At 47.6% G+C, this 20,787-nt stretch overlaps 11 protein-coding genes across 11 annotated transcripts; 5 read left to right on the forward strand and 6 right to left on the reverse strand.

Moving 5' to 3' along the window:
* Positions 1 to 230: 230 nt before the first annotated feature.
* BGW36DRAFT_276876 (uncharacterized protein) lies at positions 231 to 1,184 on the forward strand (the record flags this gene model as incomplete). The annotated part of the gene is made up of 3 exons (XM_046210194.1): positions 231 to 708; positions 766 to 1,031; positions 1,092 to 1,184. Coding segments are annotated over 3 exons (837 nt in total), but the record flags the coding sequence as incomplete, so codon positions are not given.
* A 343-nt stretch (positions 1,185 to 1,527) lies between these two features.
* Positions 1,528 to 2,379, reverse strand: BGW36DRAFT_355640 (S-adenosyl-L-methionine-dependent methyltransferase; the record flags this gene model as incomplete). The annotated part of the gene is made up of 3 exons (XM_046213667.1): positions 1,528 to 2,023; positions 2,070 to 2,194; positions 2,254 to 2,379. The coding sequence occupies 3 exons, from the start codon at positions 2,377 to 2,379 to the stop codon at positions 1,528 to 1,530; spliced, it is 747 nt and encodes a 248-aa protein (XP_046077288.1).
* Positions 2,380 to 2,519: 140 nt separating this feature from the next.
* BGW36DRAFT_414520 (CAP Gly-rich domain-containing protein) lies at positions 2,520 to 3,932 on the forward strand. The gene is made up of 3 exons (XM_046219294.1): positions 2,520 to 3,112; positions 3,194 to 3,413; positions 3,486 to 3,932. The coding sequence occupies exons 1-3, from the start codon at positions 2,840 to 2,842 to the stop codon at positions 3,818 to 3,820; spliced, it is 828 nt and encodes a 275-aa protein (XP_046077289.1). The 5' UTR covers positions 2,520 to 2,839; the 3' UTR covers positions 3,821 to 3,932.
* A 228-nt stretch (positions 3,933 to 4,160) lies between these two features.
* BGW36DRAFT_265117 (uncharacterized protein) lies at positions 4,161 to 4,508 on the reverse strand (the record flags this gene model as incomplete). The annotated part of the gene is made up of 1 exon (XM_046210119.1): positions 4,161 to 4,508. A coding segment is annotated over one exon (348 nt), but the record flags the coding sequence as incomplete, so codon positions are not given.
* A 1,527-nt stretch (positions 4,509 to 6,035) lies between these two features.
* On the reverse strand, positions 6,036 to 8,168 carry BGW36DRAFT_355643 (kinetochore CENP-C fungal-like protein; the record flags this gene model as incomplete). Its single annotated transcript, XM_046213668.1, has 5 exons — positions 6,036 to 6,241; positions 6,298 to 6,546; positions 6,597 to 7,778; positions 7,858 to 8,018; positions 8,104 to 8,168. 5 exons carry the CDS (start codon positions 8,166 to 8,168, stop codon positions 6,036 to 6,038), a joined length of 1,863 nt encoding a protein of 620 aa, XP_046077291.1.
* A 290-nt stretch (positions 8,169 to 8,458) lies between these two features.
* Positions 8,459 to 9,642, forward strand: BGW36DRAFT_371007 (ribonuclease HI large subunit). Its single transcript, XM_046215309.1, has one exon. It carries the CDS (start codon positions 8,601 to 8,603, stop codon positions 9,630 to 9,632), a length of 1,032 nt encoding a protein of 343 aa, XP_046077292.1. The 5' UTR covers positions 8,459 to 8,600; the 3' UTR covers positions 9,633 to 9,642.
* BGW36DRAFT_335613 (peroxin Pex16-penicillium chrysogenum) lies at positions 9,643 to 11,304 on the reverse strand. Its single transcript, XM_046212943.1, has 4 exons — positions 11,013 to 11,304; positions 10,923 to 10,958; positions 10,030 to 10,870; positions 9,643 to 9,981 (listed from the first exon to the last, which is right to left on the reverse strand). Exons 1-4 carry the CDS (start codon positions 11,164 to 11,166, stop codon positions 9,858 to 9,860), a joined length of 1,155 nt encoding a protein of 384 aa, XP_046077293.1. The 5' UTR covers positions 11,167 to 11,304; the 3' UTR covers positions 9,643 to 9,857.
* A 159-nt stretch (positions 11,305 to 11,463) lies between these two features.
* Positions 11,464 to 13,572, reverse strand: BGW36DRAFT_371009 (DNA repair protein endonuclease SAE2/CtIP C-terminus-domain-containing protein). Its single transcript, XM_046215310.1, has one exon. It carries the CDS (start codon positions 13,481 to 13,483, stop codon positions 11,537 to 11,539), a length of 1,947 nt encoding a protein of 648 aa, XP_046077294.1. The 5' UTR covers positions 13,484 to 13,572; the 3' UTR covers positions 11,464 to 11,536.
* Positions 13,573 to 13,673: 101 nt separating this feature from the next.
* BGW36DRAFT_404482 (uncharacterized protein) lies at positions 13,674 to 15,782 on the forward strand. The gene is made up of 2 exons (XM_046218935.1): positions 13,674 to 13,990; positions 14,039 to 15,782. Exons 1-2 carry the CDS (start codon positions 13,830 to 13,832, stop codon positions 15,540 to 15,542), a joined length of 1,665 nt encoding a protein of 554 aa, XP_046077295.1. The 5' UTR covers positions 13,674 to 13,829; the 3' UTR covers positions 15,543 to 15,782.
* A 944-nt stretch (positions 15,783 to 16,726) lies between these two features.
* BGW36DRAFT_100440 (uncharacterized protein) lies at positions 16,727 to 18,040 on the forward strand. The gene is made up of 7 exons (XM_046209154.1): positions 16,727 to 16,791; positions 17,045 to 17,064; positions 17,118 to 17,152; positions 17,209 to 17,222; positions 17,285 to 17,295; positions 17,374 to 17,691; positions 17,750 to 18,040. The coding sequence occupies exons 1-6, from the start codon at positions 16,755 to 16,757 to the stop codon at positions 17,554 to 17,556; spliced, it is 300 nt and encodes a 99-aa protein (XP_046077296.1). The 5' UTR covers positions 16,727 to 16,754; the 3' UTR covers positions 17,557 to 17,691; positions 17,750 to 18,040.
* A 390-nt stretch (positions 18,041 to 18,430) lies between these two features.
* Positions 18,431 to 20,620, reverse strand: BGW36DRAFT_287962 (YdiU domain protein; the record flags this gene model as incomplete). Its single annotated transcript, XM_046210541.1, has 5 exons — positions 18,431 to 18,631; positions 18,694 to 19,802; positions 19,854 to 20,004; positions 20,056 to 20,100; positions 20,183 to 20,620. 5 exons carry the CDS (start codon positions 20,618 to 20,620, stop codon positions 18,431 to 18,433), a joined length of 1,944 nt encoding a protein of 647 aa, XP_046077297.1.
* Between the last annotated feature and the right edge of the window lie 167 nt (positions 20,621 to 20,787).

Consider the following 20,787-nt stretch of genomic DNA (forward strand, 5'->3'; position numbering starts at 1 on the left):
TCTGCCCTACTTATAAACTGGGTAACTCTGATCAAACAGTGCACATTACAATTGGGTCTTGGTGAACAGCAGGTCTGACCTCGAAGAAAGCCCGGCCGAAACCTGATCTTCGTTTCCATCTGTCTTGGGTCAGTTTCTACCGCAAGACTCGTACGTATTTGCTCTATAAATCACCCCGGGCAAACGCGCATATGATCCTCATACATCAACCCGTTAACCCGATATCCTCCGCCAAAGTGGATATCTCATTACTTCTCAAGCCAGATGACGAGGAAGAAGCGCCACGGACTTCAGTCTATCAATCGCCCCCGACTTCATCACGGAGACAATCCGGGCCATCTTCAATGGCTTCCACCACCATTGCCGCCTCGGTAATCTCCATGCCAGGCCCAGGCCTAGGCCCGGGCCCGGCAGCCACCATGTCTCTGGCTGCTCCGTCTCTCCCATCAGTGGCAGGATCAAAGCGAAGCGCATCGTCCCTCAGTCATGACCCGCCCGCAAAGAAACAGTCGAAATGGTCGCCGGAAGAAGATGCCTTAATCATCGAGTTACGTGGCAGAGGGATGAAATGGGAAGATATTAGCAAAAGGCTACCTGGTCGAAGCGCGATAAGTTGTCGACTTCATTATCAGAATTACCTTGAGAGGCGGAGTGAATGGGACGAGGACCGGAAAAACAAGCTAGCCAGACTTTATGAAAGGCAAGCATGTTGTCTATTTGTATCAAAGGTGATGAACTAACAGATCTGATTTGGCAGGTTCAAAGCGGAAATGTGGGCAAAGGTTGCGGAAGAGATGGCGATCCCATGGCGAGCGGCGGAGGCGATGCATTGGCAACTTGGAGAGCAAGAGATGGCGCGTCGTGCTGGCGTGGTGCCTTTCTCTCTGTCTAGTGGCTCCATTGAGCCTCCTCCAAAAGTTCGACGAAGCAACACGGTCATGCCCAGGCTCCGGAGACAATCCATGTCTGTTGCACCAGTTTCGCAGCGACCCATACCACCACCAATCATGCCACCTCAGGGGCTACCACAGGTACTCTCTCAGGGACATCCTGCGGCACCGCATCAAGGACTTGGTCAAGGCCAAACTCAGCTACCGTCCGTTGAAGAGCTTACTGCGGGGGTTCCAGCATACACATCGCCCCTCACACAGACCATCATTGATCCCTACCGCATGGCTCGCCCACCACCGCCGCCACCGTTGAGCCTCCACCCGCCCGGTGAAATGCCTGGCATAGAGCCCTCATCAATACCTTATACAAGAGCATGATTGGTTGGACTTTATCTGTTCGTTAACTCATTTTTTGTCATTTATTTGCATAGCGTTGTGGGAGGTAGACAGTCGAACACGGTTGTAAATCCGTGTCTTTTGCAACAAACACCGGTGGGAGTTGCTTTTGTCATCACGGTTCTGGTCACGTCTATCACGATTTGAGATACCATTTCTTGCAGTTTGCTCGATAAAGATGATGAGGCAAAATCGATAGAATTGATCGATATGGCCCCTTTCTTTGTTAGATTTTTCTGCGCTATTGCTTTCGCTGAAAACTTCGTGTGGCTATGGCCCACCAGTTATCCTTTTCATAACCCGATTTTAAAACACGGCCACCTGCAGCGTATATGTCCCTTTCGAGCTCGCCTTCCTCGTAAAGGTGGTAGTATCGGTGGAATACTTTGTCGGTTTCTGGGGCATTGGCAGCAGCCGGACTGCTGCGTAGAACCCACGGAACCATGACGTCCTGTTGATCTCCTTTGTCCCATCCTCTGCGGCTTGAATTTTGCTCCAGTGCCCACACGTATACCAGTGCTTCCCCGCCTGCTTCTGTATCATCGGGAGATGGTTTCAATGTCTGCAGTATCGCGGATATCGCCTGGACTCTGCGTTCCGCCGTTGAGAGATGGTGTACCACGGCAATTGATATAGCAAAATCGAAATAGGAATCAGGATGCGGTAGACTAAGAATATCCGCCACGACTGTTGAGTGTGGTTGGTGTTGTGCTGCGATTTTGGCAAGAGCCTCAGACCTGTCTTACTTAGTCTAAATACCACTTCATCCTGAGAACTTCTTACCTATCTGACGCAATTATGTATATATCCCGGTTCACAGTAAGATATTTGCCATTGCCGCATCCAATATCCAGCCCAATTGAGCCTGGTTTCTGGCTTTGTAGAAACCGTTCGACAATCGGCCAGGGCTGTGAAGAAAGTCAACTTGGTCAATGTTCATGACATGACAATAAGAAGAGGAACTCACTTTGTATCTGGTAGATGAGAAATGACTAGCTATTTTCTGGTACACATTATGGACGTGCTCTTGCTCGTATACCTCATCATTTGAACCTGAAGACGTAGGCTGCTCCGAGCCGAGGTCGGTCGACATGATGATTTGCGGGATCGAATTTGATTTGTGAAAAGAATGGCTTGTTTTTAGTAATTAGAATTCCTCTTTTATCAAAATTCAAGACCACAGAATGCTGGTTAATTGTTCATTCCGGTGTTGAAAGTGTTTGGGCGGGGTGTGTTGTCTAGCTCTGAGGGGAGCTTTTTTTTGCCGCAAAGTCTACTGTCCACCCCACATTTTCCGTCGAGCTTTCTTATCTCCTTGTTCATATCGATATTCAATTTCATAAATAGCGCTTTTCTGGATTTGAGATTGGGGATATAGAAATCTATCTTTGATTGGGCACGACTAGTAGTGCGTCTGGGCCTATATCCCAACATCTCCTTTCCACATCTTCCCCGCATCAAGTGCACGAACAGACGCCTAACTCTGATATAGAACTTTGACCATCTTCATTTATACCTTTCCCCAAGCCCCCAAACGGTGGAGATTATCCAACATGTCCTTCCAATCAACCCCGGCAGACGTCTCCGTGATAATCTCGACCGCATCTGCTGCCACCACAGCAGACACACCTTCACTCGCAACAGAGCGTCGCGTCACCCCATCATGGACGATAACTCAGCTAAAAGGTAAACTTGAGACGATGACTGGTGTGCCACCTGGAAGTCAGAAATTACTCTTCAAAGCACCTGGAAAGCCGGATCAGTGGATTCAAGGTGAGGAGAGGCTGATTGGGGAATGTGGATTGGTTAGGGGTTGTGAGATTGAGGTTTGTCTTCACCATTTCTCCTTTTTATTAGAATAAAATTTCTTTATTCTTTTTGATATATAGCTGATTCTATGAGTGCAGGTCCACGATACTCGCCCGCCAACCGCGCGGCTTAATTTCACAGATATCTCGTCGGTGGAAAAATACGAACTGCCCACGGAGACATACGAGTCGTTATCAAACTCCGTTCTCGCGTGGAAAAAGAATCAGAAACTAGGTCGTTTCAATCCCAATGCACAAGCCCCGGAAGAATTATTAAACGAGCAAGCTGTCAAAGATGCCGCTGAGGTTGAGAAACGAGGTATCTCCCATCTTCATCTCCCATCTTTCACCTTTTCAGGTAATTACTAATACACCTCTCCCTCCCTTGCAGGTATAAATCTACAAGCTCGAGCAATCATCCTTCCTTCTTCCCCTCCACACATCCGCCGCGGCACAATCCGCTATGTCGGCCCGGTCCCCGAAATCCCCTTCGCAGCCCTCAAGGGCCAACCCATCGATGAGAGCTACGCGGCGACCAACCCATTACCGCTATGGGTGGGCATCGAGCTCGACGAGCCCATAGGCAAAAATGACGGAAGTGTAGCGGGGAAGAGGTACTTTGTGTGCGGTGCGAATACCGGCGTCTTTGTCAAGCCCGAGAAAATCCAGGTCGGGGATTTTCCGCCTTTGGGGCTGGATTTGGAGGATGATATGGAGGAGATATGAATTACGGGACTAGAGGTATTACAGTTAATTAAATGCCTGAGACGAAACTTTCATATGCTTGTGGCTGTGTCATGATTACAGTTCTATACCAAGAGTATTGGAAAATAATAATTTCTATGTATATGCTAGCTAAGGGATGTATATCATTATCGTAGTGGTATCATTATATCATAGACAGGCAAATAATTCGAAGAGTCGAAAGCCCAGAAAATATAAGGAAAGAAATGGCGCCGTATTAATGCATACAAGTCGAACAGATAGTGGATATATGTATGGAACGATTAGTCTACTGATCCGTCTTGTAGACGGTCAGAATAAAGTCCTTCTGCGGGTAGTTGGTAGTTCCATTGGCAAAGGCATCAACATTACTACTCCCGCTGGCGAAGGAGTGCTTCACGTTAACCTCCCACAAGGGATAGGTCCTGGGGATCAGCTTGGCGACGACAGACTTGTCGTCGCAGGCCTGCCATTCGATCTTGTAGTCGCTGCCTGTGCAGGATGTGTTGAAGCCAGGGTTGTTGGGGCCAGCAGGACGAGTCACAGTGAAGGCATACTCGCAGGCTTCGGGTGAGCAGCCGACGTCAAAGTTGGACACGGGCCAGCTGGTGGTGTTGATGCTGGTAGAGACATCTCTGGTGCGCAGGATAGGGCCAGCAGAGACGACAGAGGCCAAGAGGCTGAGAGTAGCGAGATTGAACTGCATTCTGATGGATGTGTATGTGATGTGTCGATTGGCTCGAGAGGTGTTCCGGCTGGACGGTTCAAGTTACGCCGCCTGCAGGTGCAAAGTATAGAGGAGGGACGAGTAGATTGTTGAGTTGATGAGCTATTGAGTAGATGTGTTGATGAGAGTCTTGATAGACAGGGGAGATCTCCGTATTTAAGCTGCAGCTGAGGGTGCCTGACGCATGGCACCGCCGAGCGAATGAGTTTCTTTCAGCGGGCATCTCCTCGCGTCCTTTGATGCACGCACTCTCACTTTGTTATTACTTGTCAACCCTCGCTGTTCTAGATGTCAGCGCGGTCATTGGCCTGCGACGAGTGAATTGAACTGTTCAATGTTGTCTTGCTCCCAGCCTTCTGCGCGGAAGTGGCGCGGCTGTGAGTCACCGCCAATCAATACCGGCCGATCGTCCGCCGCGCCAAACCATGATGCAATCCGGCGATCCTGCCATCTTCAGTCTTCCTTACCTCATCGTTCATTCGCTGCACTTTGTGTTTTTTGTTTTTCACTGTTTCACTGTTTCACTATTATTTTATTTTTATCTTTATCGACAAATGCCTCAACCAGCCACTCACGCTCCACGGCCACGCCGCACTGAAATACACGCCGACAGACAATTGAATAATCAATGAATCCAGCAACCCTCGCGCAGATCGATTACACGTTAAATATCGATAACGAATTGATTGGCCTTCTGTCATAGGCACATCATTAAAGTAACACTAGCCGCTAGCAGACTCCTACAGCGAGCAATGGCCAACTGCAGATCGGCAACACATGTCGTCACTCTGCTCATCATCGCTGAGACACGCACACGCACGCATCTGTTGATTTGAGAGCGACATCCGAAGCTTGACATCACAGCCCTCGCTCGCACTGAGCAATGAGGTCAACGTTGCAATTGAGAGATGATCCAAAGATCATAGACATCCAGCTCGTCGGCACCCTCGGAGTGGCGATTATTAACTCTAGGTAGTTTTGATTTGATGCAAGGAACCAGCAACAATCACCAGGCATTATCTGGGGGTTGCTTTTGCCATGTAGAGGGTGTTGTATGTCGCACATTTTCGTGCTAGTGTAACTCTAAGCAGTGCGTCACTTGTGTAAGGTTAATAATATACATTCTACAACCCTTCCATTGCTGCTGGTGATAAAGTCTACAACAGTTACGTTTCGTTTACCATGTCAGGGTCAAATAAAAACCCATCGATTGCCTCTTTTTTGCCATTTAGAGTAATGGACTCGAAAAGCCCAATGGACAATTGATACCGGGAATATTCAAATACGTACAGAGAAAATCTTAAGCTTGACGATAAACATTGCACCAAATAGAGCCATGGTTGGCTTCCCAGACGCTTCAAACACGAATTGATCATTAAACAGAAGGAACAAATAATGCAGATGAGAAGTAAAACGCTCGTTTATACACTTGCTCAAACAAACTAACACTGTAAAACACGTGGGTTTACGCGTAGAAAAAAGAACTGTAAATCAAGCCTTGCTGGCTGCTTTCGCTTTGGGTCGTCCTCGTCCTCGACCCTTGGGTCTCGGCAGTGGCACTTCACTATCCAGGTCTGGTTCGACTGCCTCCTTGGAGATATTCTCAGTAGTATTCTCTTCCTCGGTAGGAAGGAATGCTTGCGTGAAAAACAATCGAGCGTCTTTGTGATATATGTTTGCAAAGCTATAATGGTTTCCTAGAGAATTGAAAGTAGTGTCAGCAATGTTATGAAGCAAGATGTTCACAACTAACCTCGCGGAACCTGAAATACACATCCCTTCCCAGCAGTGAATTGGATCCCATTCACGTCGACTTGCACTCTGCCTTGGCAGACGTAGAACACCATATGCATTCTTTTCGAATTCTTCGGTTTCTTAACACCTTTCGGGGGAATTTCCACCATACCAGAGCCGATGAATGCGTGACTCAACACTTTTGCAAACCGGAACGTGCAGTCTTTAACAACCCGAGTCTCGATTCCGGATGGTGCATAGGCAATATCTATCCGTCATCGTCAGTCAATTCAACAAGAACCACAAACCTAAACTTACCTAGCACTTCTTGTTCCTCATCAAGCGAAGCTGCTTGGTTCGCCGCGTCCCATTTCTTAACATACCCGTGAAGAACGCCATCTTGGCTTTCCCATTCATCAACAATAGCTGTGTCGTCCTCATCTTCCGAGTCATCGTCATTTTCCTTCTTATTTTTCGATTTATTCTTGGCCCTGCGCTTCTTTTTCCCATTGTTCTCCGGTTCCAGCTCCTCAGTTCGAATGATCTCCTTGATAGTCGATAACGGGTACCTCTGCCCAATCCCAGCTTCCCCATCACCGTAGACACAACGTTCATTACGCCAGTATGCTAAGGGTCGCACTGAGACTCTGCCTGAACGAGTATGTGTAGACTGATCTTCTGAAGGTGTTTCACGCTTCAAAATATAAAGACTACGGCCTTTGAGAGGACCTGTGCGGGAGACATGGTTCTCGACAACCTTCTCCAACTCTGGATCTAATGGTGCTAACGGCGGACTAGGTTCTTTCCTTGAAGGCTTGGCTTTCTTCGCAGGTCTACCTTCACTATCTTGAGCAGTGCTTTGTGTCTTTGGAGGCCGTCCTGGTCGTGATCTCTTGAGTGGGTTTCGAGGTGACTCTTTGGGTGTTCTATAATCATCATCTTCTGCGTCTCTAAACCTAGTAGAGGCTATACTTCGGTTAACGCCGCGAGAAATAGACGCATGAATCGATGGCGAGTCCTGTTCAGAAATATCTTGATGTCCAGTATCGACAGGCGCAATAAAGTCATCCGAGCCGGCCTCGTATGGACCGTCAATGACGTGAATGTCATTGACGCCTGTGTCAAATGCGTTGTCGTTGTGCGCATCATCTTCTTGTACTGGATCATTCTCGTTGTCAGAGAAGCCTCGACTTGCATCGAATTCCTTACTCTTTTGTCGCAGACCATTTGCGATTGGCGCCGTGTTGGGTCGTCTGTCGTTAAGAGGTCGGCGGCCAGATAGAGTTGAGGTAGCCTTAGGGTTGTTAACTCTTTGATGAAGAGCTGAAGGGCTGGAAGAATCTTGGTCATTCTGTACAAAAGGCGACGATCGCAAACCCGGCGTTCGGCGCGGCGAGCCACTCAACCCACTTTTTCGTGGTGATCTAGAGACAGGTGGTGGTAAGTATGGGGATCGTCGGTTGCCAGGTCGAAGAAAATCAGCTGGATCAGGAGCTTCGTCTGTAGAAAATATCTGAATCAGCGGCAGTTCACAAGAGCAAACCAGCGCAAAGCCAGCCTGCGTAAGTTGTAGCCGTACCTTCATCCATTGACATGCCTTCAGAGCCCATTATCGTGTCGTTACCAGTATGCATCCCATTGACTCTGACCGGAGATTTCTCTGGCGATGAGAACACCCCGTCCAGCTCTTCCATTCCATGTTCATCCAATCTACCCTCTTTGAGAGTAATACCCGTTCGCCTAAGCAACAGTGTCAGTTTTCGCGCCGGTCCCAACACACGCGATGACAGCTTAAAAAATAAAGCAAATATTGTGAGAATTTTACCTCCCCTGTTTTCCGACATTAGAGTAATCGTAGTCACGAGCTTTGGGAGCCCCGCGAGGAGCCATGGTCAGGTTGCTTTGTAAAATTGGATTTTGAGGCGTGGATGCGCGAATTGGGGTTTGGGTTACGACAAAAAAATTTATACGGATTGCCTAGTCAGGCGTCTTTATTCCGAAAACTAGAATAGCAGAAGAAAGGAAACAAATGCCTCCTGAATGGTGATGGCTCGAGGAGGGGGTGTTGCCAAAGTGCATATCGCAATAATGCTTGAGGATATGCGCCGCTGGCGGAGACACGCGCGGGTATGCGCTAAACCTTAAGGGTCCCGACGCGTCCAGCATGTAAATTTACCATGTGATGATTTTGATCAAATTAATTCAATTGATTTATCAAATATTCAGTATTGCTAAATGGTAACTCTTATGAATTGATCTTCTGTTATTGTAATAGCTCAGTCATTCCTCTCTGCTATTTTCAACACCTCAACCCACACCTCAATGGAGGAAACTTCACATGACAGTCGCGACCCCGAGTCCAGCTTCATCCCCGCTACTATCAACCACAGTCCCCTTCTCAATGGAGAATCATATAGCTGCTATTCGCCATGTCCCAAATTAATAACGCCAGCAAGTGTCACGGCATCATCATTAAGCGAAGAGACAGAATCGACACCATGCGTTTTAGGCGTCGACGAAGCCGGTCGCGGACCGGTTTTGGGTCCCATGGTCTATAGCGCATTCTACCTCCCCAAAGACTCGGAGAAATCCCTTTTGACCGAGGAACATAGCTTTGACGACAGCAAGGTGCTTACGCCCGAGGTTCGAAAAAACTTGATGCAAGCAATCTGCTCTCCCGACCACCCTCTCCATGATACCTGCGGTTGGGCAGTCAAGGTGCTTTCTGCCAAGGACATATCAGCGGGGATGCTACGTCCTGGTCTTGGAGTCTATAATTTGAACGCGCAAGCTATGGATGCCACAATTGAAATCATCAGAGGCGTCGTTGAGCAAAAACATATCAGTGTGAAGGAGGTCTATATAGATACGATTGGAAACCCAGCCACGTACCAGCAGAAACTCGAACGCATATTTCCCACTTTAAAGATTACAGTTGCCAAGAAGGCAGACTCGTTATATCCCTGCGTGAGCGCTGCTAGTGTAGTCGCTAAGGTTACGAGAGATATCGCTCTCGAGGTGTGCTATGAGGCTGTTCTTCAGGCGCGGGATCCAGAAAGTGCGGGTTCCGTGGAGGGCTGGGGAAGTGGATACCCCTCTGATTCGAAGTGTGTTGGCTGGCTGCGAAGAGATATGGATTCTTTATTCGGCTGGGGGAATGAGTGCCGGTTTAGCTGGGGTACAGCTAAGGAGATGATAGAAGGACGGGATGCAGCCAAAGTGGATTGGCCTAGTGAAGAAAATGAGGAGGCTGGACTATCTGAATTTCTTCTTGGCCCGGGGCCTAATACTTCTTCCAGGAAACAGAATGATCTTAGCAGCTGGTATGGATCTAAGATTGGAGTCTCGTTTTAATATAATAGTGTTGAATATATAACTACGTATTGCTCTAATGTCACGTAACTTTAGTTATCTTCCAGTAACGCCTCATACCCCTATTTTGAAACACTCCAAACAAAAGAAAGTGTAGCTCATTGTTGAATAAGTGAGAAACTGGAGGCCCCCAGAAACATATATTAAAACACTTGGAGTAATGAAAGGATGGTTAAAAGGATATGGTCATGTTAAGAAAGACTTCAATCAGAGCGTCGCGGTTGAGAAATAGTAGTTTTCCCACAAGAATTCGTAATCGTCCACCAATTCGCCAAGCAGGCCCAGCAGTGGTTTACCCTTCAGTCGCTCAGCCGTACTTTTTATCCATTGTCTATCAATGTTAGAGGTATACCAAACACATAGAAAGAGGAATGCATACTTTGTAAAGTTCTCATAGAAGGCGCCACGCATCAACCACCATCCCATATTCCAACCTCTCTTGCGCAGTTCGTCTCTTTCCAAACCTGTGAGACCTCTCAGACCTCCAGCAACACGCTCTTTTAGATCCCTCTTAGCAAGTTGACGGCTCCCGTATTCCAAGCCGAAACCTATCAGCCAAGGACTCCAGCTTCGCTTATTTCCAGACCATCTTTGTAGTGCGAGTGCGTAGATGACTGGACGTAAAATATACAGTACTTCCGCAAGCTGGCCTTGTCCTGAGACGCGATGCAGTAAAGATTTCGGTGGTTTAACATCATCGGCCGTGAGAACCTTAGAAATGAGGTAATTTGAGATATCGCTTGTGTCTGGGAGACTTGGAAGCGAAAGTCCAGTTCGGGGCATTGTCCAGCTCAACTCAGAAAGTCCATCACTCGAGAGTGTATCCATACCATTCCAATCTCCTGAATCTCTTTCTGTTTCCAACGCACGGGGATCTTGTTCTCTCTCTGGAAGTGGAGGGCTGACAAGTGGTCGCGAATTCGTCAATCGCAAGAGTAGTAGGCGGCACAAAGCTTTGGCAATCTCGATCATGATAATCACGCGTCTTCGGACCTTTTCTCCTCGCCGTCGCGCTAACATTTCCCACAGAAGCTCCGTATACTGAATCATCTGTAATGCAAGCGCTATATTGCGATACTGGGGCGACTTGATGGTCCAATATTTCGTATATCTCGCATGCGGGGATAAGGGTGGTCGAGGAATGGTAGAGGGGAGTTGAGAAATAACACGGGTGACTAGACTATCATGATAGAGCGATAATAGCTGTACTCCGGAATGAACTATACGGTATCTTAGGATCTCCTATAAGAGTGGGATTTCTGCACTTCTTACCACATTCTGAAGGTAATTCGGACTCGCGGAAGCGTCCTACGTACGCGACATCAGTTGATGGTCAGCGGTATCAGAGATATTCAAGCTTACCAGGAATTATATAAATGAGAGACCTCAGGGCAGATTCAATCTGGCCAACGGTATTCGAGTTTTTGGTCACGATGTCTTCGTAAGACGAAACCCATTTAGACGGGCGCAAGAGCGTGGAAGTCACTTCTGACAAGGTTGAGGCGTGAGAGTCCATCGTGGGATACAGAGGTCGTTTAGCATGCACCAAATATGCATAGTAGAGGCGCTGATAACTCAAGCCAGGAAGATATTAACCGATTTAGTTGAGTATTGTCGAGCAGCTGCAGTGGTAGAATTGCTGGCAGGAGGTTGGAGCTGTACACAGTACAACCGTGCGCGCTGGTCGCGGGCCGAGGTTCATTCTTCCCCAGCCAGTCTACCGTCATCGCCAAGCCTTATATAGATCCTTGAGCAACTGTGATTGAAATCATGTCAAATTGCGAGAGACCTGAAAAATGAATCCGAGAAAGACCAAGCATTTAGAATGGATTGTTCTAATATATTTACATATCTAATCCCATTGAGATCAAGTAAAACTGCGAAATTCATACCTCATCAGCAAATTTCCACAGCCCATTAGGCCGCATAGCTTCTTGAACTCGTTCTATAATCTTATCCCTTGAGATCCGATCAGCTTCTCTGTGGTCATTAGCTAACTCCTGGGTGCTCGGCATGTCTGTACGCCAGAAGCCAGGAGGCGAACGAGGACGATCGTGGGCAGGTCTATGCCTGCCAAACTGATCAGCCAGTGCCTTTGCTTTCACCTCAATGAGGAGCTGCTGTCGCTCGATATCAGTCATCGCGTCGAGTGTGTCTTTCCTGTCGCCAAGGAAATGCTCCAGTGAAGCTTGATCCTTCTCTTCAAACTTTATGCCGCCTGCTCGAACCATAGCTCGAAATTTGTTACCACAGCAGTCTGGACGCATACAGCCAGGAAGACATATCCGTTGGTCGCGATTACGAACCACTTCCTTAAACGCAAAGTTGAAGCCTTCGTTTCTCGCTGGGTTGAGCCTGAAACAGTTAAGGTCCAAAAAATCAACTGGTCTTTCTCTGTAAGGGACGGACTGAGCCACAAGCTTCCATCTTTCATTATCGATTTTCGATCCTCGAGCAAATTTGTTTTCTGCAGTTAAGCGTGTTCCATTTGTTTCCAGCCCAACTTCATTTTCACTACGTAACTCATTGTTAAGCGGCTGTCCAATATTTACTGGCTTGTTTGATGTTCCTCGATCTCGCGTTGAGGCATCTGATGTACATGGTGCTGTTGAATCTGAGGATCGTTGATCAAGTGATTGACGATGCGCCTGTGGACGTTCTTGGAGTAGGGCATCAAGACGAAGATAAGTTTGAGGCTGCCTAGTGCGAGTTTGCGGCGAAGGCTTCTCTTCACGTCTAGATTTTGGTTTGGAAAAGAAATCATTTCCGTCCTCGGAAACTCTTGAAATTGTATTGACTCCTCTGCCATTTGTTCGTCTTCGTTTAGACGGGAAATCTTGTATTTTATCGTCAGAAATTACCTGATTGGCATCTCTTGGCTGAAGAGCATGTGATTCTTTGTCTTGCGGGTTTTGGTAATTGCTATCAACTCTCTGGAAATCTGGTGAATTTTCTTCGTATTCATCCAACGTTTGTCTCCTTGGAGTATTCACCAAATGACCTACGTCATCAAGATCCTGGGTTTCCGAACCATTCATCTCTTGACACGGTGGAACTTCGGGTAGAGGACTGGATGAAAGGGGCTCCGCCTTGAATTGCACTGGGTCTGTATGACTGTGATTTATTTCGGAAGAGTGCTCTTTAACACGTTGCAGTTCTCTGTCGACCTCGTGGTAATGTGTATTATCCGACTGAGCAAGGCTTGCCTTCTCTGCTTGCAGCATATCCGGCTGTGATTTGGTGCTACTTGTTTTCACTTGATTATGACCCGCAGATTTCACGACGGCCGAACTCTGAGGCAAATTTGGTAATTCGTGATTCAACTGTGTTTTGTTATTGTGGCATTGCCAACGCTGCCACTGCACGGCTCGTTCCTTGTGTCGTTTGACTTGGATTCGCAGGGAATCTGTAACGCTCAACAAGGTACGAACGTCATCGTAGAGAGCCTGATAGGAACCTTCCAGCTGCTCAAGAGACTTGTCAAATTTCTTATCCGTATTCTCGGGGTATGAATCATGAATTGACCGACTCAACCTTTTAGGGTCATATGTAGATCGTAGAGTTGACAGCCTTTCCACCGTTTGTTGTTCCTCATTTGCTGCTCTACTTTCGGACCCAATGTCGTCTTCCAGCTGCTTCACCTGACCTTCTAGTTCCTGAACGCGCAGTCTTTCACTCGTATTTGAGCTCTGCAAAGCCTTGTTCTGTGCCTCAAGCTCTCGGATTTTCCTATCACGCGTACATATTTCCGCCGCGAGATTTCGTTGAGCCTCGTCGAAAGCCTGCTCGTAGTGATCAGCTAAAGATAGCTGAAGGTGCTTGAGCACATCCATGCTTGTTTACCCAGGATATAAAATAAGCCGTAACTCCATGACTATCACCAATTCATGGAGTGCATCGTGAAATTCGATCAAGACAAGACATGGTGGCTTGCGAGACGCGTCGAAACAGCGAGTCCCACATCAAGACGCTTATCTTATCGGGTCAGTGTCTGATCTTATCGGACCGCCGAATGCCGGATTGCATCAGTAAGTAATAATTAGTACTCCCACAGAATACTCAGGACACCAGGAACTCGGTTGACGGATCCCCTCATCGCTTTGCTTTCTTTCTTTCTTGTATTTTGCTTCTGTCGTCTGCCAATTTCCCACCCGGCGCGCCTGTTTATAGCCCTTAGGGATGTCAAAACGAAGGGGCAGTGATGACCCAACGAGCCGCCCGTCCAAACGTCAGCGCCAGAATGCCACCCCCCAAGGAGATTACCTATCGACATTGAGCGATGAGATCTTGCTCGAAATATTATCATTTTTACCAATAAATTCCCTCGTTGTCTGTCAAAGGTGAGTTCATCCCTCTGCATTGCTATACCGATACTAACGAAATAGAAGACTTTCAAAACGATTCCATGGACTTGCTGGCGACTCGGAATTGTGGAAGCAAAAGTACTATGCAAGATGGGTGCTACCAAGGTCACTTCGTGCGCTTCAGTTGAAACATTCAAAATCGACATCAGGGAATGTTTATGTGCCCAGGATCTCGAAATGGCCGGGTCACGACCATCTTGCCACAGCTGATAATCGGCCACATTGGAAAACCCAATATCGATTGAGACATAACTGGTCAAAGGGAACATGTACATTTGGGGTACTTGAAGTATCGCGGCCACCACTGCCTCAAATACTTATGAAACTGTATTCTGGTGTGGTTGTTACTGCCGATAAGGAACACGGGTTACGCGCTTGGTCCACTAGAGCTTCCAAGAAGCAACTGACTGCCCTGTCCTTTCTCAGCGCAGATGATAAGCCTACCGCACTATTCATGGCTCGGGGATCTTCCAAGTCGAGTATCGAGGTTACGGTTGGGTTTGAAGATGGCCATTTTGATCTTTACGATCTAAATGTCACCCTTGCGAAATTCGTACTGAGGTTTTCACAAGTTCCATCTACTACCGGCTCATCTATCACTTCCATAGCCTCGTCGCACCCGTATATACTTACAATATCACAGCACAGAGTCTTCTCCCTGTACAAACTTCAACATCAGACTATTCGACAGAAACAAAACACCATCGTCACACCCAGTCTCCTAGCTTCTTTAGAGTCAAACAACATGTTTTCGCCCATGTCATTGTCTTTAAGGTGCTTGGCATCGGAAGTGATAGCATCAATAGCATACAGTTTCTTCCACATCAGCAGTGGTTGGACTGTTGGCATTCAAGAGCTCCGTTTCAACCAAGACGGTGAGCGTATTGGGTCTCGTTTAGCCAGCACAGTGGCTTTTCAACCAGAAGAAAACAACAGGACCGGCCCTATTGATGCGCTGACCTTCGATACTAGGGACACCGGCAACGCTCTAATTGCCTCCCCTCACAGTCATTCGATACAATATCCAGAGGCTCCCACATCCCTATCCTATTCACATCCTTATCTGCTGACTTCACACAATGACAATACATTAACGATGTATCTTGTTGCTTCCTCTTCCGAAAAGCTGTCAATTCGGGCTGGTCGCCGTCTTTGGGGCCACACATCTTCAGTATCGAGTGTGCAGGTGGGGGATCGGGGCAAGGCAGTGTCCATAAGTCCCCGTGGGAACGAGATTCGTATTTGGGAACTCGAAACGGCAGTTTCTCCTCGGTTCAATCCTTGCCCGAGCATGAAGGGGGAGTCAAGTGTGCGGATCAGCTCCGAAAAGCCTACTGCTGAGGCTGCCGTTTCTGTAGAAACCACTTCCGGGGCAATACATTGGGGTCGTGACACCGTTCAGACAGAACCCGAGGCAATGTTATCAACGAGGGCTGAGGGCTGTGTGACCTTTGACGAGGAGCAAGTGGTTGTGTTACGCGAAAGAGGCTGCAGGGCGCAGCTTCTCGAGTGCTATGACTTTACATGACGATTTACATGATACTCAAATCTATTCAATTTACTAGTTTATAAATAGTTAGATATTAGTCTCAGCACTCGAGTTGGTTTTTCTCAGTTTGCGATGGTGCAGACTACTATATCCAACTGATTCGTCATCATCGCGATCTAGATGAGATAACCACCAAGTCGGCCAGAGATATGGCTACACGGGGATAGAATTAGAAAAATCGTAGTGACCAGTGCTGTTGAAACATTAGACAATGACACGCTAGATCCCCCCCCCCCCCCCCTTCCCCCCCTCCCCTTTAAAGATTAGTATCGACGACCAAGTCGAGTCTTAGGTACCTTGTGAGGTAGGGCGGGGGGTGTTTTCGGGGAATTTGTTGAACCGAAATCATGCAATAATAAGCCGGCTGTTTTCGCAATTCATCTTTCATACCTCGCCTTCATCTAAACCTCCTCAAGTCATGTTTGGATTTATACCTCCCTGTGGTGATGGCCCTCATCGCGTGCAAACAAGATTCTGCTCTCCTTCCTACACACCCGCCATGCGCTGGTATTCGTCAACACCAATGAGACTGTGAAAGACAGCCCCCACAGCATCATTGTGAATGCCAACCCCCTTGTAGGGGATGGTGATGGCCAAGCAGCGAGGCCAGCCATGTCTGTATCTAGATAAGCAAGTCGCAGACATGATCTGGTGCGATCTGATCATATATCCTGCCAGCCAGGCGTCGCAGCAAGCACTGAGGGGTGGGGTTTGGAACCAGATAATATCATAAAAAGTTCGCCAGGGCTCAATGTTCTGCGGCCAAAGAGAGCGATCCCCAGGCAAGACGACGCACTTCATGCCATGCCATGAAGAGACTGTGTTTTTCTGCAACCTCGATCGAGCCATTCCACCGCGGCCGGACACGACAGAACAGGACAGGACAGTGCGGTAAAGGCTAAGGCAATACCGGTACTCCACACCCAGGCAAATTCTCTTCCTCTTCCCAGATTTCACTCGATCCCGCCTCGCTGAGCTCTCACCTCGCCCATTGTCGGTTCAGTTTCGGTTATATATAAATTCGAACTCAGCTGCTAAGTACGCTCCTCTCTCACTACTTCGCCCAATGCCCATCTTTCCCCGCATCCATTTTCCAGGGGCTCGCAGAAATTTCTAATACCTCTCTTTTCTTGACAGCTAGCTCGTCGCACCGTCGAATTTCGATCTCTTGCTGTTTCGAATTCACAAAAAATGGATTATCAATCTGGAAGTCGTGGTTGTTTCAACTGTGAGTCTTCCAAAGCTGCTTCAATATTCAAGTCGACTCGTTTTTCACATCTGAGTCCCCCGCCAATGCCTCACTGCAATGGCTGCCCTCTTGTCAATATTATGCCATTCATCGGTTACCTGGCTGCGCGTTACTTCGCTTCGTCTCCCACTTAGTGGTTTATGTTACTCTTGTTTGCTTGTTATTGTGGAAGGGCTTTCTCGTCCACCTACATGAGCAAATATGACCCTGAGCTGACCAAATTTTCAAACAGGTGGCGATGCCTCTCATCAGGTACTTTAAATACAGAAATGATCAAAAAGGAACACTACTGATATTAGGAGTAGGCTCGTGACTGCCCCAAAAAAGGCGTTCCAACTTGGTAAATCTTTGCATTGCTGCATACGTATCCCACATCTACTGACACGGTCTATGTAGCTACAACTGTGGTGGTATGCTTACAATGACGCTCAATTTGACAACATTACTTTTCTAACTCTTGATCGCTTTCTAGGTCAAGGACATGTCAGTGAGTGACAAGTGAAAATATTTTCCCCAGCCATTTGTCCCCACCAGATACTAATTTTTTTCCGTGTTCGACAGGCCGCGAATGCACCCAAGCCCCCAAGGAGAAGTCTTGCTATCGATGCGGTCAGACTGGACATCTTTCACGCGAGTGCCCGCAATCCGCCGGAGCCAGCAACTTCGGTGGCAGCGGTGGTTTTACCAGAGGTCCCGGCGGCGGTGGTCAAGAATGCTACAAGTGCGGTCAGGTCGGACACATAGCCCGTAACTGCTCCCAGGGCGGTGCTTCTGGTTACGGAGGCGGCAGCTTCGGCGGACGACAGCAGACTTGCTACTCCTGCGGCGGATACGGGCATATGGCTCGGGACTGCACACAGGGTCAAAAATGCTACAACTGTAATACCTTGGCCCCCAGCTCACAACATCACGGATCGCATACTAACTGTAGATTTAGGCGGTGAAGTCGGCCACGTTTCTCGCGACTGCCCGACCGAGGCCAACGGTGAGCGCGTCTGCTATAAGTGCAAGCAACCTGGTCACGTCCAGTCCGCTTGCCCTAACTAAATGCTGGCAAAAATCACTCTGGCGTATCGACATGTCGTAGGGCAAAGAAGAAGAGAAGGTGGAGAGAAAGATAACGGTTCCTGATACTGTGATGACCACGCCACGTGCTCATGAGGCTTTGATATTTACTTTTCCTCTTACGACTTGAATGCTCATATTTCTTTTTGTTATTTCTCCTCGATTCATGAGATACGCATACAGTTCGGGTCAGTTACTGTGGTGGCTTACCTCTTTTTTAATTTCCTTTCAAAAAAATAATGGAGTCCGTGGTGCAACGAAATTGGTGATGGTTGTGTGATCATACGAATTCTTCGGTTTGAAGAAAAGAACTACTTGATATATCCATACCTAATGAAGAAGCTCCTTTTCATGCAATTCTTCCAAACCAAAATGAAGAGAGCGCAAGTAGTCTTCAAGAATCGCAAAATTCTATCTAACCTAAAAGTGTGCCGTTGATTATGTTCACCTACAAATGTCTTTTCAATAGAGTTCAGTCGAAAAGTCCTCGCAGGTCGAAATATACACCCCATTTATTATCAACGCTGTCTAAACAAGTGCAAAGTCGCGTAAATTAAGAACTGCAGCTGCACATCATTGCCCGTTTATATCGCGGCACATCTCCGCAAAATCGTTCCTCTTCTTCTCTATCCAAGCCCCAGTTGTCCTTGAACGGGTCGAGGGCCATAGTCATGACTCGATCGAGGATCTCCCGATCCCCTTTTTTTTCCATCCGTTCAATAATTTCGTCTAGAATCCACGATCGTGGAAGGAACTAGATGTTTTTTAGTCAGGTTGCTTGTTAAGAAGGTAGGCGATGGCTGTGGTGTCACTTACCTTTGGGTTCACTGCCTTCATCATGCTCTGCCGGTTTTCATGACTCTTACCCTCCCAATCTTCAAGGATTCTAGATCTCCAGGCCACGATCCATTCCGCAATACGTTTCTTAGCACTTTCTTCTGTATTGCCGATGCCGCTGACTCCTTCGTGGTGGAAGAAAGTACGAGCAACATCCAGTCTTTGCTCTTCTGTTTCAATTGTTTCGATTTCGATTTCCGACAGTCTCCTGAAGAAGCGATTATAATCAAGTTCCAGATTCTCCATTGTGTCGAGCAAATCGGAGAACAGCTTTTCAAAGTCAGACTCTTTTGATGTCAATAGGCCTAGTCTTTGACCCATTAGCCGCTTATATTCGTTGAAAAAAACAGCTTTGTACTCTTCGCCAACACGGCCGATGAGCGTCTCCGCTCGCTCGACGAGTACCTTTCCAAATTCTTCGGTAACCCCTTTCTCAATAAATGTTTCGTCGTCTACCTTGTCCGCTGCACCGATGAGCTCGCCAAATGATTCGCCCAATCGTACGAGATTCCACCAGATAATGGAAGCCTGGTTCTTATACGAATATCTCAGAAAATGATCATCATGGTTTGGGGTGTACGAGGGATCGAAGTTGTCCATGAAGGCGAACGGGCCGTAATCCAAAGATAGGCCATATATAGAAGTATTGTCAGTGTTGAGAACACCATTCATAAAACCGTAGGCTTGCCAGGCAGCAACCGTCTTCGCATTCCTACGAACGATTTCTCTATAAAGTCTGGTGAACCGATTTTCTTCTTGTCCAGCTTCACCTTGGATCTCAGAAAACTTCACTCCTCGCGCCGGGTTGTTGACATCGTCGGTAGAGCCACCATCCTTTGGCAAGCGGACCACCGAGGGGAGGGATTCCCATCCGGGAAAGACGTCTTCAGCAACAAAAGTTGCCAATTTTCTAATCAAGTTTCGATCGTTACGGGAGTGTAAGATGTCGAACGATCCGATTCTAAGCCAACTTTCGGCAAATCTTGCAACTATAGCTCCAGGTTCGGTTCTTTCTCGAAGGACCTTGGAATGGGGGAGTAACGTGAGCGAGAGTGCTCTTGTGGTTGGTATTCCGAGAGCATTTAAAGCTATGTGCAGTCAGAATCAATGAAAAAGAAGTAACGATCTATCAAACACACCTTCAGACACCACATATTCACGAATGCTTGATCGTAGAACAGCTTTGCCATCCGCAAACCGAGAGTAAGGAGTTCGTCCGGCGCCTTTAAGTTGCAGTTCATAGCGAATGCCTGTGGCTGGATTTATCAACTCAAAGAGACTGATAGCGCGCTGTGAATGAAGTTAACAATCTGGACGAGAGGCTATGGGAGGAAGACACACTCCATCTCCGAGCTGTCCTGCCCAAGAACCGCTACACATTATTAGCTAACACATTGAAACCACTTGCGGTTGAACTGACAACTGCCACCCTTGATAAAATCAGTTTTTAGGAATTATCGCTGAATACAACTAGCATACCTCCATAGCATTGTGCCCATGGATAAACGCCTCCCTCTTCCTCGCTCCAGAATATCTTGTTCCCTGCTACCAGGCCGCGAAAATCGGCTGATTTCTCTTCTCCGGTCTGAAGTCCGAGATCTTCCATCGCTTTCGGACTGACACTCAGAAGCTCTGGCTCTTCGCTAGGTTCGGGACGCACATAAGTGTACATAGCCCCCTTTACAAGGCGCGGTCCCAGTGATTCTCGCGGCGCATTGTGTGATGAAGCGGGAGTCTCAAATGCAGGATCAGGAGGAAGTTTAGATGTAAATGTGCTTAGCTTTGGAATAGAAGCTATTGTAAACCCCGACGCAGGCTTGGCGCCTTCACTGGTGATATGTGATGCCATCTGATGGATGCGGCTTTGCATCATTCGCTGGCAACGGATTGAACTAGGACGAAACATATACGACTTGGGCGATGGAGACCATAGCATATCAAGTAAAATAGGAAACCTCAGCAGGAATCAGTCACGCCGGCCTGAGAATTGGATATTCAGTCATCTACCGTTGGATGAAGGAAATGGGTTCAGTGATGGTTGGATAAATCGTTCTCTCGAGTCCATTAATAATG

This window comes from Talaromyces proteolyticus (assembly GCF_021365285.1).
Source record: "Talaromyces proteolyticus strain PMI_201 chromosome Unknown BGW36scaffold_2, whole genome shotgun sequence".
NCBI lineage: Eukaryota > Fungi > Ascomycota > Eurotiomycetes > Eurotiales > Trichocomaceae > Talaromyces > Talaromyces proteolyticus.

Bases quoted from the DNA above. Each gene is read 5' to 3' on its own strand.
- BGW36DRAFT_414520 (XM_046219294.1), top strand. From the start codon at position 2,840: ATGTCCTTCCAATCAACCCCGGCAGACGTCTCCGTGATAATCTCGACC. The intron at 3,113-3,193 runs GTTTGTCTTCAC...CTATGAGTGCAG, and splicing joins TTAGGGGTTGTGAGATTGAG to GTCCACGATACTCGCCCGCC. The intron at 3,414-3,485 runs GTATCTCCCATC...CCTCCCTTGCAG, and splicing joins CGCTGAGGTTGAGAAACGAG to GTATAAATCTACAAGCTCGA.
- BGW36DRAFT_371007 (XM_046215309.1), top strand. From the start codon at position 8,601: ATGGAGGAAACTTCACATGACAGTCGCGACCCCGAGTCCAGCTTCATC.
- BGW36DRAFT_335613 (XM_046212943.1), bottom strand. From the start codon at position 11,166: ATGGACTCTCACGCCTCAACCTTGTCAGAAGTGACTTCCACGCTCTTG. The intron at 10,959-11,012 runs GTAAGCTTGAAT...TCGCGTACGTAG, and splicing joins TCTCATTTATATAATTCCTG to GACGCTTCCGCGAGTCCGAA. The intron at 10,871-10,922 runs GTAAGAAGTGCA...GATACCGTATAG, and splicing joins CGAATTACCTTCAGAATGTG to TTCATTCCGGAGTACAGCTA.
- BGW36DRAFT_100440 (XM_046209154.1), top strand. From the start codon at position 16,755: ATGGATTATCAATCTGGAAGTCGTGGTTGTTTCAACT. The intron at 16,792-17,044 runs GTGAGTCTTCCA...ATTTTCAAACAG, and splicing joins AAGTCGTGGTTGTTTCAACT to GTGGCGATGCCTCTCATCAG. The intron at 17,065-17,117 runs GTACTTTAAATA...TATTAGGAGTAG, and splicing joins GTGGCGATGCCTCTCATCAG to GCTCGTGACTGCCCCAAAAA.
- BGW36DRAFT_371009 (XM_046215310.1), bottom strand. From the start codon at position 13,483: ATGGATGTGCTCAAGCACCTTCAGCTATCTTTAGCTGATCACTACGAG.
- BGW36DRAFT_404482 (XM_046218935.1), top strand. From the start codon at position 13,830: ATGTCAAAACGAAGGGGCAGTGATGACCCAACGAGCCGCCCGTCCAAA. The intron at 13,991-14,038 runs GTGAGTTCATCC...ACGAAATAGAAG, and splicing joins TCCCTCGTTGTCTGTCAAAG to ACTTTCAAAACGATTCCATG.